General features: G+C 41.6%; 1 protein-coding gene across 2 annotated transcripts in view; it reads left to right on the top strand.

The window, feature by feature from the left end:
- The window catches only part of DGKI (diacylglycerol kinase iota), a 442,717-nt gene that overhangs the window by 200,917 nt on the left and 223,754 nt on the right, over nucleotides 1-18,046 (top strand). For both annotated transcript variants that reach the window (XM_042977425.1, XM_042977422.1), the window contains exons 7-8: nucleotides 13,713-13,784; nucleotides 16,986-17,102. In XM_042977425.1, the coding sequence (XP_042833359.1) occupies nucleotides 13,713-13,784; nucleotides 16,986-17,102 (189 nt within the window). The remainder of the gene's footprint in view (nucleotides 1-13,712; nucleotides 13,785-16,985; nucleotides 17,103-18,046) is intronic.

The raw sequence follows: 18,046 nt of genomic DNA, 5'->3' as shown, positions 1-18,046 counted from the left end.
ATCAAGAGACCCTGCAAGGTTAGGAACAAGGAATGGAAGTTCAAGAGTAAGGATGTATGCACTGGTTAGGCAGTTTGTGTTTGCTATAACAGTGGAATCTTCTGCCCTTAGCTTCAGGAGGATCAATGAGGAGGTGTAGAGTGGGTAATACAACCAGGGCAAAGAAATCAAGCCTCTCCATGGAGCCCTTGACAATGGAGCTGCTGGAAGCCTGGCTTTTCTTTTTGTCCTTGGCTGAGTATCAAGAAAAGAGACAAGGGCAGTCAGCATTCTGCTCTCTTCTTCTATGTGTTTGACTGTTTTTAGTTTCTCATATAAGTGGTATCATATAGTATTTGTCTTTCTGTGTCTGGCTTATTTCACTGAGCATTAATGTCCTCCAGATTCATCCAGGAAGGGAAATGGGGAAGTATTAGTCAAAAGGAACAAAGTTTTAGTTATGCAGGACAAAATGAATCCTTGAGATCTGTACCACAGAGTCCCCGTCGGGAACAGCACAGTATTGTAGACTTAAAATTTGGCTAAAGGGTTAGATATTATGTTAAGTTCTTATCACAAAATAATACCTACTAATGAGGGCAGGAGGAAACTTTTGAAGGTGATGGACATGTTTATGGCATAGATTGTGGTGATGGTTTCATAAGTGTATACTTATCTCCAAACTCATCAAGTTGTACACATTAAATATGTACAGCTTTTTGTATGTCAATCATACCTCAATAAAGTGGTTTAAAAAAAAAAACAAAGGGGACATGGGGGTGAGGGCTCAGAAGTAGTGCACTGCAGGCCCCAGTGGTTAAGTCTCTCAGCGTCTCATCTGTAGGGCCACTTTGCTACTGCCACTGTTCCCTAGTCTTTGGCATGGTCAGTGTCCTGGTAGTCGTAGCTAATGCAGTGCTTGGTCAGTCTGGTCCCTGTTGCTCTATCTTCAGAAATGCCTTCACTATGAAGGCCCTAGGATTGTGCAGAGGGACGAGTTGAACTGCAGAAAGGATGCCCCAGTGGGTAATCCGGGTGCCAGATATATTCTTCTTGCCTGTATTGTTAAATGACAACTGTACCTCCACTTAACGATTGGGATCAATTACTCCTGCCAAAATTGTGACTCCTTCCTGTGCCTGCTACTCTCTTGACACAAAGATCTCAGCGTCAGTAGCTGCAGTGGTAGTTTAAGGTTTAAGGGCCTCCTATTATGTCCTGTGGTGGGGATGTTCCCCTGATGGGATTCAGACCCTCAGAGCCCAGAGTTCTAGGGATGGGAAACACAAATTCCCCAAGCAGGCCAGTGGGATGATGGTAGGCATGGCTGCTCCTAGTCTTACTCCTTGGGTTCTGCATCCATATATTTTACCCTGGAAACAAAAACACCACGAAATGATCCTGGATTTAGTGAGTACAATGAGACTGGAGGATGGTGCTCATAGGGTGTCCTCTGAAAGCTAGTGTCTGTTAACACCTTCAAAAGCCGTTCCATCTCTCTTTTAGGCCTGCAGCTTCTGGATGCTGTGGGATGTGATGGCACCAGTGTATTTCATGGCTGTATGCTCACTTATGCACCTCCACTGTTGGAAAATAGTTTCTCCAGTCTGACACAATGTTATGCAGGATCCAGTGTTGGTGGGTCACACACTCTGTAAGCCTTTATATGGTGGTGTCAGCCGAAGCCCAGTCAACAGCTGCGTGATGGCAAATTGATCCCACTGAATCCTTTCCACTGTGGAAGGAAGGGGCAGCAACTTATCTTGACTAGAATTAACATATGTTCTGGGTATGGGCTTACCTTTCCCTTCTTCTGGGCTGACTGAAGCCCATCCCCTTTGAGGGATGGTGCCACATTGGATGCTCAGCCTTGGAATCTTTTGCTGGAAGGTTAGACATTCAGCAGGGGCAGTAGCCAGCTCAGTTTTAGAATCCTTTAATGTTGGATCCAAACAACATTCATCACTGGTATCATGGTGCTACATGGACAGAAGTCCATGGATGGCTCATGACAGTGTGCAGTCTGAGTTACTGTGTCTGAGTTTTTAGTTCTTACAAACTGAGTGCTCTCTGGTGGGCATTAATATGTAATATAGGGATCCTCACTCCTTATACTTACTTTCATATGTGCATCCATATGCCTCTTCCCCACACCTCCCTGTTTGCTTCCGAGTCTTTGATCAACTAGCCAAGCCATTCACCATTGCCTGTAAGTCATTATGTATTCGTATATCAGGCTACCTATCTTTTCACACAAAGTGGGTCACCAGATGCTCTACCTGAAGTAATGTTGATTGGGAGGATTTCTTCCTACTTACATTTCTCTGGGCCATTCCGGAGTGGGCTGAGTAGGCTTTAGGGAAGCAGTAGTACATGTTTGCCCTGGACTCATATGCCAAGTTGACCCATCTGCAAACCAATTTCAGCTTTTTCCTTTCTCTTTCAGATGATCATTAGAGACTTCCTTATTTCCATAGGTGTGAGTCAGATGAGAGGCTTGGCAGTGGGGTGGGAGGGGGGTGGGGGGGTGGGGGGTGCCCGGATGGCTCGGTTGAGCGTCGTACTCTTGGTTTTGGCTTAGGTCATGATCTCATGGTTCATGAGTTCGAGACCTGCTTTGGGCACTGCGCTGGCAGCCCGGAGCCTGCTTGGGATCCTCTCTCTCTCTGTCTCCCTGCCCCTCCCCTTCTCACTCACTCTCTCTCTCTCAAAATAAATAAATAAACTTAAAAAAAAAGAGGCCTGGTACGATGTATAAGAGATGATGTAGAGAGTCTGAGTTACCCACCCATATGTTGTACTTGTGCTCTTTCAAACCGCTCATGCTGGATCCAGATGGTCCCAGTTAAATGTGATGATGGATGGCAGCTGGGTCCACCCAACCTTATGGCTTAGTGATCTGACAGGACCCGAGTCACGACCTCCTGGTGATTTGTAGTCAGGCATTCTTCCAGCACAGCATAGGAGTAGAAGAGCGGTTTTTTGAGAGACATACGGTTCTCTTCTGCACAACCTTGTTTCATAATCCAATCTGTGTTGCGATTCTCCCGTTGGTGTTTGCCATAAACTCCAGAGGGCATCTCCTCTCCTGCCTAATATCTCTAGTAGCATGGGGTCTTCTTGGTTGTATGGCCCAACTGACAGGGCCTACTTTCTTTGCAGACTGCACCTGGTCCAGAGTTGTTTTCTGCTCTAGGCTCCATTCTAAGCTAGAAGCATTTAATGTCATCCAGTAAATGGATCAGGACAGTATTCCTCAGTGTAGAGTATGCTGCCTCCAGAACCCAAAGAGGCCTACTGACTGCTGTGGTTCACTGCTAGTCATCAAGCTTGTGAAATGCAATCGTCTTTCCTTTAAATTGGATAGGATATTCTAGCATGCTCTTAACCACTAACCCTAGATGCTTCACTGATGTGTGGGATCTCTGATTTCTCATAGTGGTTATCTCCCCACCTTCTGTCGTATTTTAAAAAATTTAATGTTTATTTTTGAGACACACACACACACACACACACACACACACACACAGTGTGAGCAGGGGAAGGGCAGAAAGGCAGAGAGGGAGACACAGAATCGAAAGCAGGTTCCAGGCTCCAAGATGTCAGCACAGAGAACCCGACATGGGGCTCAACCTCATGAACCATGAGATCATGACCTGAGCTGAAGTCGGATGCTTAACCGACTAAGTCACCCAGGAGCCCCACCCACTGTCTTATTAAGTACCCTCTGGTGTACTTGCCATTTCTTGCTCATCCATTTTGACATAATGTGATCGATATAGTGAATCAAGTGGTGTTCTTCAGAATGTTCAAATGGTTCAGGTCCCTTTGTACTACATTTGGATAGGATTCAGAGGGTTAAAAGCCCTGTTAACTCTACCAAGTGAATGTAAACAATTTTTGATTCCCGTTCCAGAAGGGATGGAAAAGAATTCATTTGTCACATTAGTGACTGCATGTCATACACTCAAGGCCAGAAGATGCCCAATTTGGTACAGTAGCTGCATTTAGATACACCGGGTTGAATTTCCAGTAGTCCAGCATTATTGTCCAATGTAATGTCTGGTTTTGTAGGAGCTCCACACGTGAACTAAATGGAGATATTTTGGGGAACACCACCACTGCTTCTTTTAGTCTTTCAGGGTGGCATGTAAAGAGATAATAACTTTAAAAAATGTAAATACGATACCATTATTATAACTTAAAAATTAATCATTTAATATCACCTAATACCTATTACTTTTGAGAATGTGGCATTGGTTTTGACTTAGCTATGACTGAGAGGATGGTGTGGGGTTTCATGTGGGTTTCCTCTCTGTGCTAGCTCTTACACAACAGACTAGGAAGCCAATAAACGGAGTTCCTCCAAATATACAAGATATGTTCACTCCAATTACACAATTAGGGACCAGGGAAATTAACTCTGGTGGATTTGTGGACCAGTAGACTCTCTGTGAGCCAGTCTTGGTCCAGGACTTCATTTTTTTTTTTCATTGGCCTTGTACATCCATATTCTAACAGGGCACCAAGATGTTGCTTCATACCTAGGTCGCTGGGTACACATACCAACTTGGACTCTAGTCCAGTAGTCTTTAGAATATTTGGACAGTTCTGCCCAGTGTACATCTTCCCAAATAAATGTCTATAGATCCTTTTAGTTAGAAGCTGGGGAAATGTTGCCATAGACCATTGCTAGGATGTTGCAGGATTTTTCTCCTGCGGACTTGCTCTCTCTAATCAGTGAGTTTTCCCTTTGAAAACTGGTGTGAGTCCGGAAATGAGGCAAAAGATTATGACTCATTATGGGAGCGTTTGTCCTCCCATCTCTTGATCCTCCATTCTTGATTTCTTTGGATTGTATTGGTTGAGTCATACCCATTTTATCTGATAATCCATCTTGTCTCTAGAGAGGTCATGCTATATTAACCATTTGATAGCTCTCTGTAGGTCAAGCCCCTTGGCTGCAACTTCAGTGTTGCAGTAATTGTACCCACATTGCTTCAGGGGTTAAGTGCTGCCACACGGTCTCTATCATCTTGAGATTCCGTAATTCCACTTGCTGTCAGAGTACTCATTCTGTTAGCCATTTCCTACCCTTAGACGTAACCTCCAGAGAAGAGCTGCTCACCAATGATGGTGTCCTTCTTGCCAGTTTTTCATTGCTTTTATGAGAGGAGTATCCTTTGCATCCTCTCGCAGAACAGAGTCAACTAATGGATTTTCTAGCTGTACCTAATATAGCAACTCTATTGTGCCTAGTTCTGTGAGATTTTCATCACTTCCTCTATCACAGTGATTCTGGCATTTCCATTTCACTTAACACGAATCTTTCTTTATTCAAGTTTTCAGAATGCTGTCAAGTGTTAGTAGCATGATCTTCTGAGGTTCCTGATAATGTGTTAAATGCTCTATTGTAGAGGAACACTCCCACATTGAGAGACTCCTTTATCCAGCTTGAAGTCCTGCCCCTTTTATTCTGAACCTTCAGAATGCAGTCCCATATACATGTTCCCATTCCAGCTGGTACATACTGGTGAGGTCCTGCAGCTAGACCTTTTGAGATGAAATCTGTTCTTCCTTTGTGCCTATACACCTCCCTGGCTGGGGATGCTGGGGTGAAAAATAATTAGGCCATTTGTAGTACTACCAGGAAGAGTAATGTAACACTCTATGGTGTTTGAAAACTTAACCACAACAACAACAAAAACAATATCAGTCCCTGTTAAGTGGGGTAGAAATGCCAGAATTGCTGTAATAGAAGAAAAAACAATAAAAATGTTACAGAAATAGTTGATATATGAGGCATAGCTGGAAAATCCATCAATTGACTGTTAAACCCTTAAAATGAAGTCAAGACTCTTTCTAGGCAGCAGAATCCTTTCTTTCTCTAAGCATACAGCATATGGTAATAGTACTTGACATACATTCATGAAACCGCGGTGGGGGAGGGCGCAATTTGAGTAATTTTGGCAACTTTTATAAGTGTCTTTCTCAACTGTCTGAGAGCCATTATAGCAAAATAGCCCAAGTTTACACAAAAACAAAGTGTAGTTAGTTCTGCCGGCAGAAGACCATTTTCCTCTTTTAGTTAAGGGTAAAAGTATAACCACTTATTTCCTGGAATGTCTACTGTCAGCAGGATTGTAGATTATATGGCTTCTCTGAAAAGCTGCAGTGATTTGTATTGGTAACTGTAGTAACATCAGTCCCATCTTTAGGAAAAGTTGTTTTCAAATAAAACAACCTGTGTGGTGAATATTATCAGTGTTATAATTTTATTGGTAAGTGTATCAATTATGGGACAATCAGATGAAATTAATTTTCATGGATGATCATTACCATGATTAGCTGCTTGTATCATTAGGAAAGTACTTTCATTTAAGGAACTTGCCTCGTATTCTAGGACTAACATAAAAACAATGGTTAACATTTTATATGCAGTTTTGGACATACTGAGTATAACACTAAGTACTTGTATAAAGTATTTTTGTCCTAGAATCAGGATAGTCATAAAAATATGAACTATAAATATCACAGTTAAAAATAGTTACCATGTAAATCAATTCCCATTCTTGTAGAATTATTCTAATTATTCCTTAATTACAATATTCTGAGGTCTGCTTCCATAAAGTCATCTGTCTCTGAAATGACTAAGTTCTGGAAATCAAGTCTTAAGCTCTTCGGACAGTCTGACAAGTTCATAGTAACTGTTAACTTTACTAAGAAGACTGCCCCAAATTTTGCTTCCCGCCTGCTCAGGATATTTAATTTATGATCTGTAGTTCATTTGTTTTAATGTTTATTTATTTAATTTGAGAGAGAGAGAGAAAGAGAGCGCACATGTGCACGAGCAGCAGAGGGACAGAGAGGGATGGTAGAGAGAACCCAAGCAAGCTTGGCACTCAGCGCAGAGCCCAACACAGGGTTTGATCTCATGACTGAGAGATCATGACCTGAGGTGAAATCAAGAGTCAAACGCTTAGTCGACTGAACCACCCAGGCACCCCTGATTTGTAGTTTATAGCAGGGGCCTTCAGTTAAATTGATGGAAAAAGCTGAAACTATGAGAGTAATGAGACTGACTCTGATTCATGTGTTGTAATTCTAGCAATAGTAGAATGGAAGGACACAGAATGTTTTATTGAAAAATAATACAGTGTCAATCTGTGTGTAAGTCAGCGATTACCCTGGAGTGAGAGCATATTATGGACAATAAGGTCATTGATAAATGTTCAGAACCTTTAAATAATGCTGTTATAATAAGCCCGATAGACAAGAATTTAAGATTCTTCAAAGATAATTGTAATAAAGTCACTGTAGATTCTTAATCTGCAGCACTGTCAGAAGTTATAAAGACATCGCTTGCTTTAATTCCATTTATAAGGACTTCACTTATTATAATTCAATTTAGATGACCACATGGGTTTACATTATGAAAATATTGAATATTCATAAAAATTTTAGCTTAAGACTAGTAAAATCGGCATGGGAGATTTAGGAAGTTCAGGTAGATTAGATTTTCTATGAGTAAATAAACTATCGTTGCATAAGCTAGAATATTAGCGTTGCCCTTTTTTCTATATTTTTTGTTTTCTTATTAGAGTACAGTTGACACAGGGTTGTATTAGTTTCACGTATAACATAGTGATTGGACAAGTCTATCTGCTGTGCTCATCAAGTGTGGCTACCATCTGTCACCATACAACACTATTACAAACCATTGCCTATATTCCCTATGCTGTACCTTTTATTCCTGTGACTGACTTATTTCCTAACTAGAAGCCTGTACCTTCACTCCCCTTGACCTATTTTGCACATCCACCCACACCTCTGTCCTTTTGCAACCACCACTTCTCTGTTTACAGGTCTGTTTCTGTTTTTCATTTGTTTTGTTTTTTAGATTCCTCACGTAAGTGAAATTCTCTGTTTGACGTAGCTTGCTTAGCATAATACCCTGTAGTCTATCCATGTTATCTCAATGGCAACTTCTCATTCTTTTTTATGGCTGAGTAATATTCCATAGTGCACGTGCACACGTGTTCTCTATCCATTCATCCATCGATGGACACCTAGGTTACTTCCATGTCTTGGCTATTATAAAGCTGCACTAACCATAAGGGCGCACATATCAATGCTACCAAATTCTCACTGAGAAGAGCAAGGAAAAAGGCACATTGTAGAAGTAGCCTAACATCTGCTGATTCACATTGTCAGGCAAGGGTGCACACATCAGTGAAAGACTGGAATGAATAGTTCCTTGAGGGGGAAAATGTCAACAACATCTGTGCACTAGGAAAGGGATTGGTTTATGGTGGTTTTGTTAACTGAAAATTAAAGGTTGTTGTATGTAAGTGATGAATCACAGGAATCTACCCCCGAAACCAAGAGCACACTGTATACACTATATGTTAGCTAACTTGACAATAAATTATATTAAAAAAAAAAAATTAAAGGTTGCACTCTGGAGAGGGCAGTATTACTCTGTGAGTCTGTAGATAGTTGGTTAAAACAAGTGTCATTTTTTATTAGTCAGAAAGAAGTTTTTAGATCGGTTAGATTAGGTTGCTGTGGGTCCGTGCTGGGGTCAGTCTAAGGTCAAAGAAGTACCATTTTTTTTAGTGGCTAAAAAGATGTTTTCAGTTAGGTTGGTGTGGGTCTACTCTGGAGTCACTCAAAGGTCTTAGTTATTTATCAGCTTCAGCTGGTGGTGCTCAACTGTCACAGTTGTTTGTGAGCCTAAGCTGGTTAAAAGCAGTTGCACTGAACCCACACCACCAGTTTGAGATCTTCAGCGAGGTACTGCCCTGATCGGAAATGTTCCCTTTTTTATTGTATTAAATCGCCATGGTATTCATATCTCGTTGGTTAAGTTTACAACTTACAACTTTACAACAGTTTTATTTTATTTTATTTTTCTAGAAATAATGAACTTGCATCTAACTTCCGAACGTTTTAGATGTTAAATCTAGAAAGTGTAAAAGTATATCTATTTTTCAAAAATTCTAGAAAGTACTTGAGCAAAAATGCTTCAAGTTCTGTTTTGAGATAAATATTGACTTACTCTTATCATTCCCTTGGGTTTGCCTTTTGCAATACTTTGTGAATCTTGGACATGGGAACGATACAGGGAGGTTTGGTTTGTTTTTGTTGTTTAAAAGTTTGGAGGCAAGGGAAGTATCAACAATTCTGTTGGATAAAATGAAGTCAAACAGGGACTCAGATGGTGGTCGGGAGTTTCCCTTACCCAAACCTCGGTTAAATACATAAACAGTAAAATAATTTCAGTTCATTTCAAATAAAGCCCTTTTTTTCCCCTGGTTTAAGCCAAGGCTGTGGAACTGACTGCCATTGGGTATATCCCTTAGATTGCAGAAGAAAAATAGATAGCAAAGTTTTAGCTGCTCAGAATAAATGTTGTTTAAATTGTATTCCAAAGGTTTAATTCCATTAAAAAAATCAACCAAAAAGAGGTTCATGGCATTTATAATTCTGAAGCCCGTTAGATCTAAAGCATCTGGCCCTCCCATCCCCATTTTCCTTTGTGATAGTGATGAACAAAATAGTCCTTAAAAATCCTAGTCAGTTGAAATTCAGTAGGGGCATCTGTCAGTACCATAATATTAGATTTGGGCCAGCATTTTAAAATGGGTAATTAGGAATCTGGCTCTTTTTGCTGTGCTGAGATCCCGGCCAAAACCTCCCCATCACAGGTGGTCTGTGGGAACTTGGTGCATGAAGGCTCTGATGTGGTTCTATTTATGTCTCTATGTTAGACAATAACCCTGAAGCCGAAGCTGCTGTGACTGTGTCAGACTAGCATTCAAAACAAAGAACAGACCTCGTTTCCAAGGGACCCACTACAATTCTATATGAGCAGAGTGCCCAGAGCCCTAGTTGTTTGTTTCTGGTATCGTCCTGGCTGTTGGGACTACAGTGGATTGTGTCTGTTTCTCTCTGAAGCCAGAAGGCCAATATGCAGTAGAGGGCTGGGCTAATACGCATACTCTGTACCATCAAATAGAGTATTACTAGTCCTTTTAGTCACTGGGGGACTTCATCAGCAAGGTGGTGGGAGAGGTTCCTGTTGATGGATCTTCGCAATAAAAATATTCTTTCATTTATACTTACTGTGTTATAAAGATCTTTCAGGTAAGTCGCCTTATTTGATAAATAAAACTATTTTGTGGTATAGGAGAAGTTTGTATTTTTATTCTCATTTTCAGGTGAAGGGAGAAACTGGAAGTGTTAAGTGATTTGCCTGAGATCACCAGGCCAATAATTAGAAGAGCCAAGAACTATTCTTAGCTTTGCCGACTCTCCATAGGCTTCTATTTGGTATACCATCATCTGTTGTGTGAATTGATAGAATAGTGGCTGGGTAATAGTGTTTAAGACTCTGTCCACTTATACATTTGGCACAGAACAGTCCGACTTCTAGTTGGGGCTACTGCTCTTCTGTCTCCAATTCTACCATGCCGGTTTTCAGCCGTGCAATATGTCGATGTCACAGATTTAAGAAATGAAAATTAGAATCCCAGTATGCTTCCCATGCCTATAGGAGTTGAGGAAAATTATGTAAGGGGCATATTTTCAGGTGGTTTGGGTTAGGTTTTTAAGGTCTGGGTAGCACAAAATTCATAATTGGATCATGATGTGGTAGCAGTGACTTTCTTCTTCCATTAGAAAATATACCCTGCCTATGATTTTCAAAGCACTATGCTGGATTGTAGAGATCTGTCAAGAAATATTATAAGCGCTTCTCTCAAAGAGCTCATAATTCCATTGGAGAGATAATTCATGTGCATATAAAATAAGCAGCAACTTAGGGCACTTCATCAATGCCAGGTGAGGGCCAGGTGGAAAGGCTTATAATCCAGGAGGAGCCATCACAGTGAATTCAGGTGATCTTAGAAGACTTGGAATTTTGTAGTGCAAGTAAAGTTCAGATGCTGTATGTGAAATATTGGTAGGCATTCTAGATGGTGGCTTGAAGAGAACAGAGAAAAAAATGGGCAAAAACATGGAAATGAACAAAGCATGTTGAAAATATAACGAAATCCATCCTACTAAAAACAGGAACTTATAACAGGCATGGGAGATTGGTGTCGAAAAATTGGGAAGATTATGGGTGGCTCTAGATGCCAGTGTGAATAGTTGATCCTATAATTTTGAGGAAAGAAGTCGCTATTTGAGTATTTTGAGATAGCCACTGCTATGTAAGAAGCAGTATTTTCCCTGGAGGCCATGCCCAGGATAGGGTGAAGAATATAGGGGAAAACAGACCATCCCAGGAGAAACAAATTAGAAAATGGAGCAGACATCCAGATGTGGAGTGACCAATCTGTGGAGCCTGATGGCTGCTGGACACGGGGTGCAGGCTAGAAGGGCCTAGCTTCATGGCCAAGACTGGCCTCAGGAGCTCCTGCACAGGCACTGCACCAGCATCAGTAGCCTTGCTCTTGGCTGCTAGCTTTACTTCCTCCCGCAGTCACAGGTTGTTTCACTGGCTCTAAAGAGAAGTTTTATTCATCTCTCTTTGGCCCAGTCCATCAAGAGTGCCTTGAGAGATGAGGAGGAACTTGGCAGACACCTCCCATGTGAATTCATTCCTTCAGATTTGGTGCCATCGTATACCACATTGACTCCTATTGAATGGAATTCTATCCCACTGAGTTGAAAAGACCTGCATACCTAACCCTTTGGCCCCCGGACTTGCTGTCCTCTCTGTAAGCTGTTTCTGTCTGGCCGTTCTAAGTCTCCGTGTTGGGGGCTGTGTGGGTTGTTGGTGGCCACACAGCACTGAACACCACACCTGTCCTCATAATTCAGTCCACGTGTGTTTTACAAACAGTGTGTCATTTCCTGGGGGAAAATGATAGTATCATTGGCAGAAAGAGGCATTATTTGGGGAGAGGTGAGTGTGTTATGGTCTGTAAGACCACCTGTGTCGAAGATTCATTAGGATTACTCCTAGGACTCAGTATGTATTACAGCTCTGATTTATCACAATGAAAGGATCCAAAGCAAAATCAGCAAAAGAAAAGGCACATGGGGCAAAACCTGGAGGAAACTGGGTGCAGGCTTCTGAAAGTCCTCTCCTAACAGAGTCACACAGGGTGTGCTTAATTCCTCCCATGTGAGTTGTGACCACACTTGTGAAATGTTGTCCTCCAGTCTCATTAGAGGCACAGTGCACAGAGTTTTTACTGGGGGCTGGTTACATAAGCACCTTCTGCGTGGCACATATCCACATCCCAGAGTCTCAAAAGGAAAGCAGGTGTTTAGAATAAACCACATCATTTGTACCAACATTTTAGGTGCAGCGAGCCACTCTTAACTGTTGGGGGAATGGGGAACCCCTCTGGAAGTCCAAGTTTCTAGATGCCAGCCAAGGGCCAGGCTGGCAAGCAGCTGTGTAAGGAGAGTGGTCACCCCTCCTGCTGTGTTCACTTCTCTGCACTTGGAATGATTGTTATCACTTAAATTGATGAGAAAGGGATATTGAAGGAGAGATTTTTCAAAATCCAGGAGAGTCTGATGTTAAGTCATGTTTCTGGAATTGAGATTTGAGTTTGGGGCAAAAGAAAGGGATTAAAGGAGGAATCACAGAGTACAGAGGACTGAAAGCGGTCCTGGTCTTATATCGTGTGCAGGGGACCAGAGAAGCAGGTGGAGAACGTGACTGTGTTTTAGGAGCCCGAGAAGAGGGAGAGGCTCAAAATGGAGAAAACGCTCCATGGTATTTAAAATGCTACAGATTGGTAGGAATTCTGGGGACTGCACAAAATGCCATTGAGAATTCTTTTAATAATGTGTAAATTGATTTTTTTTCTTAAGATTATCTGTACATATTAAAGCAAACCTTTTCAGCCAATGTCTTAATAGCTTCCCTGCCTATCACATCTTTGTGTTTTCTTTTGATCACTTTACAAAATCCCTTTACAATTTTTTTTTTGTCATTGCTTTGCATTGCATTATTCGAGTATAGATGTCAAGGAAGATAGAAATGGAAGAGCTTTGGGAAGGCTAAACGAAATTCTTTGAGCATTACTGAGTACTTACTTCTCTCTGATAATTCTTTAAGGATAGCAACAGCCGAAAAGCGCCTCTTCCATTCTTGATTGAAAAGTAATTGTTTGTTCATTTAAAAGGATTGTGTTTGCCATTCCATTAATCTCTTTCCTGCTTGCTGGTGAAGAATAAACATTGAAAGCTGCTTGTTTGGAGCCCCAAGGGGGATGGTGAAAGTGTTTGAAAGTCCTCCTACACCCTCGGACTCTTCCACACCCCTGCTTCTAGGTCCTAACTCTGATACTTAATTTCTCTCTCTGTGCATTCTCAGATGTTAAGGTTGCACAGCAGCTCTGAGATGGATGCCCATCATTGAAAAGAACTATGTGGCCCAGTAGTGGCTTTTCTTTTGCTTGTAATAAAACCCTATCCAAACCACATTTATTTGGGGGAAAAGAAACAACTCTCTTTGTGGCTGGCTTGAGTACTTAGTGGCACAGCAAATATTGGTGCCTCCTCTCACACTCCAGATGATTCAGGGGTGGAAACTCTTACATGGCAGAGGGTGGGACGTAAGTGCTGAATGTGGCATTGGCAGTCCCAGTCACCTTGAGTGGTGGGGACACATCTGGCCTTCCTCACTTCATTGGACTTCAGGAGGGCAAATGCGTGCCGTGATTGAAGTGGTTTTAAATTCTCTGTCTCTTGTCCTAACCTCCCAGGGCTTCCAGCAAAAGTTCTCCTTCCACAGTAAAGAGATTGTGGCTATCAGCTGTTCCTGGTGCAAACAGGCGGTAAGTTTGGGAATGAAATGAAACAAAGTGGGCTCTTGTTTTATCAAAATGAACCTATGTCATTACTTGAGTTGCTGTCTGTAAACGGAAGGTCATCCTAATTTATGTATTATTTCTCTCACATAGGATCCTTGAAGGATTAGATTAAACCATAGGACTAATGCCTCTATGAAATGGGAGAAACTAGAGATTCAAGTAACCCTTTAATTTATACACACTGAAGCCTAGGATCAGAGCCTGGGAAATCCTTCCCTGTTCCTACCCTGGGTCTAGACTCGAGGACTTCTCACCCCCTAGCATGTATTTCTTCCATTGCACTAGATTGTTGACAACTCCTCTATGGTTGGAAGTTGCACCATTGGATAATCCTTCTAACACCGGAATCAAGCCATCTTGGTTCTTCTGTTTTTGATGTGGGTGCCTTTTTTATGGGGCTGTACTGGGGTAAGGAGTGGTCTTGTACCCTTCTTTAGGCTTGGATATTGTTATAGCTCTTTGTATAGCTGTTCCTTACATTTGAACATATATATGTTCGTTAGGATCCAGTGATGTTTTCCCTATTTTCCTCTTTTGTCTATCCTTTTGACATTTTTTTTAAATACCCCTTTTCAACCAGAGGGTTCATTTTCTTATTTGCCTACATACCTGTTCTTTTTTTAACCAGACAATGCTAACTTGTGGATTGGCCAGCTGTGGCCCATAGGCTAAATCTGACTGTTGCCTGTTCTTATAAATAACATTTTACTGGAACACAGCCATGCCCATCCATTGATGTATTGTCCATGGCTACTTTCATGCTACAATAGCAAAGTTGATAGTTGCCACAGAGACAGTATGGCCCCATAAAGCTCAACTATTTACTATCCGGGCCTTTTATAGAAAAAGTTTCCAGACCCCTGCTCTAATCTCTCAGTTCACCTACTTTGTTGAATGACAGTGTAATTGGGACAGAGTCTGTTCATTGCACAGACAACCTGAAAAGACAGGGCTGCAGTATTTCAGCTAAAGGTTTGCAGGAAGACTTTGGCCCCCTACACACATGAGATTTAATGAGCCAACCTAGCCCACAGGGCCAGAGCAGATGAATTTAGGTGACACACATAAAAGTGACATGTTTGTAGGTCAGCTGCTTTTGAACTTTGGGAATTTTATAAAGTTTGACCCAGTCTCTGTAGCATAATTTCCCTAGGCCCCCACATATCAGGAGAACCTATTGTCAGTAGATAGGGTTGCACTAGTCTGGAAAGCTCAGTGCTTGCTGTGTCCCTATCCTGCCACATGTTCTAGGCATTTCCATCTCCTTTCAGTTAATTTTTACACAAATAATCTTTGTTCAAGAATCTGCTCACAAATATAAGGTCATCCTAGGTCTTGAATGAAACTATCCTATTCCATCAAGGTACTATCTCCACCTAGAGACAAAGAAGCTGATTCAGGTTTCAGGTGTCCCTAACAGTATATGTGCTGCTGATTTCCCTGATCTGTTGAGACGCCACCTGTGGGAGAGTATTGGCAGCGTGGGCTCCTATAGGCTGCATCTGTTCCGATGCTGGAGCTTCCAGGCTGTGGTGAGATGGTTTATCCAGAGTCCATTAATTTGGGAACTCAATCCCACTTCACCCGGAGCACGTGTTGTCTTTACATTAATTCATAATCCAGTTGAATCCCATTGTAGGTGATTTTGCAAGAACTAGAAATATAAAAATTTAAGACAAATTACATTGGTGATATATTTCAGCCCTACAGGTAATTCCTTCTAGAATATCTGATGTCAAATAAGTGCCCTCTGTAGGCACTTCCGGCAGCAGGAAAAAACAAACAAACAAACAAACAAACAAACTGGATTTGAGAGCTGGGCTTTTGGGTTTAGGCTCTGACTCCACCTTGTAAAAGTTATGCACTTTTGGACGTAGCTCTCTGTCTAGATTGGAGACGACACAAGTACAAATTAGGAGTAGAAACAGGCTGTCTCGGAGATCCTGGCCATTTTAGAAATGCAATGAAAATGGGCATTTATGGGTTTATCTGAATTGCTGAAAGAAAATCAGTTTTTAAAGAAGGTATTCAAATAATATTTCTCTAGTGCGTCATAGTTTGGAGGTCACAAATAACTGATGGTAGGGGAAATTAATAATTTATTTTGTATTTATACTTAATTAGTAATTTTCTACTGGACCACATCAGACCTTGACGATAGGCAGAAATGAAGGCAGATTCTCTCTATGACAGGATTGGGGTGGCCATATTGGCCAGTTTTTCAGAGGCCGACCTAATTTATGTCTTTTGTTGCAACGTAATTATTATTAGTGCTCCCTTCCATTCTTAAAATTGTTCCAGTTATGATGACAAATTACGGTTCCATTAAGTATAATGTGGTAGAAACTGATGTTAAGGTTTTTAAAAAATCCCTGATTAAAACTTTAAGGCCCATAATTATTGTAGCATGTGGATTTTGTTTATTAGGAAAAAATATTATTACCACACATCACTATCACTTTACACACAAAAGAGGATTGAAAATGTGATTGGCCTATGGTCACTTAGTCTATTGGTACAGAGTTTAACCACTAATCCTGAAGTATTGCTACGATCATCAGTCTACATTTACTTCCTTCCTATCAAAAACAGGCAGCATTTTAGATTTGCCAAGTGTAATAGGTTCGTTGTATTTTTCAGCAGCCCCAAACAAACCCAGCGGAGGCAATCTCTTTGTTTCCCCTTGAGTTAAGAACTCTCTAGAAGAGACCTCTTGCTTCTTTCCTGGGTGTCCTAAACTGGAGGGACTACCCGGGGTGGATTTACATCTATGATTAGCAAAAAGAGAGGAACTGCTTTTCTGCTTGCCTTCATTTCCTCCTCAACATTGTTTCCCGTCTAGTCTGTGACCAGTACAAGTCAAGTGCAACAAAATTATATGCAGGGTTAGGATTAATAGAAGCATTCGAGACCTCGTTATGTAAATATCCTATTAAAAGCTTATAAAGTTTTAGCTGGCCTTGACCTACAAGATTGATTTCTTTATCTGTTTGTAAAGTGGACCGAATTCAAAATTTGCTCACTTCCGGGGCTGTTCCGGGTAGTGATAAGGAGCGTGTGTCCTCAGTGTCTGTGCCTGTGGGCGAGTGTGCACGTGCACATGTACTTATCCTTGTGCCCATGTACGATTCCTGGATTTGTTTACTGGCCTATTTTTCTCCTCAGTTTCACAATAAGGTGACCTGCTTCATGCTGCATCACATTGAAGAACCCTGCTCCCTGGGGGCTCATGCTGCTGTCATTGTCCCGCCCACCTGGATCATTAAGGTGAAGAAACCTCAGGTAACTTCTGGGACCCTGGTGCTGCTGGGCCTGTGCAGAGAAAAAGGAACTGCTGCTTCTTGCTTTTCTTGCCCTGACTTTTTTTGGGGGTTCCTAAAATCTCTGCTCACTCATCCCCACAGCCCCATGCTCAGCTTCCCCGGTACATTCCATTAGCCCATCACTTTACTGCAGTTGGGCTCTCTCATGGAACCAGCCTCCCTTTCCCAAAGAAATCAAAGTTCCACAGCAGGAATGTTTCCTTCCCATTCATGTGCTAATGATATTCTCTTTGGGTGTTCTCCTGAATTCATTAAATACAAGTGGTGGGTGCAGCTAATTTCTTACACAACTCTCTTCTCTTCCAGCCTGGGCATCCCCAGGGAGTGAATGTGAGGGCAAACTGTGCAGGCTTCCGTGTTTGGTTGAGATTACCACCACTTCCAACCTGACCGGCAGACTGTGGGTCATGACCTTCCTAAATACACAAGGCCTGCTCAGAGAGCAACACTCTTTTCTTAAGGCAAAGTAGAATTTATCCTCTTAATACCTAATCTCATTCTGTATTCAATTCTTGTTGTACATTCTGTCCTAGAGCGTCTCTGCAATATTCTGGGAAACCTTAGTGGTTTCTCAACAAGGTCGTAATCTTTGACAGCAAAATTTCTACCTTTGTACTAGACATCTTAGACCATTAGCTCCAAGGTATGGGATGGCAGACTTTTAATGTGATGGGGGAAAGGTGGTACCTCCCCTGGGGATGCAGCTGCTTTAGGATGTCCTACTGAGTGTAATATCTTTATAACCTGTGGCAGTCCTACTTTATATGGTCTTCAGAATCATCATGCATTTTATTCTCATTGACTCAGTTTTATTTTAAAAACTGGTGGATCATGGACACTTTTGCTTTGTGTGTTTTTATTTAAGTTCAGCTTCTGTTGATGAGTAACACTTAGTAATAATCT

Source organism: Panthera tigris, chromosome A2, assembly GCF_018350195.1.
Source record: "Panthera tigris isolate Pti1 chromosome A2, P.tigris_Pti1_mat1.1, whole genome shotgun sequence".
NCBI lineage: Eukaryota > Metazoa > Chordata > Mammalia > Carnivora > Felidae > Panthera > Panthera tigris.
Note: the sequence above shows the minus strand (reverse complement) of the source record. Positions and strands in the feature narration are given on the sequence as shown.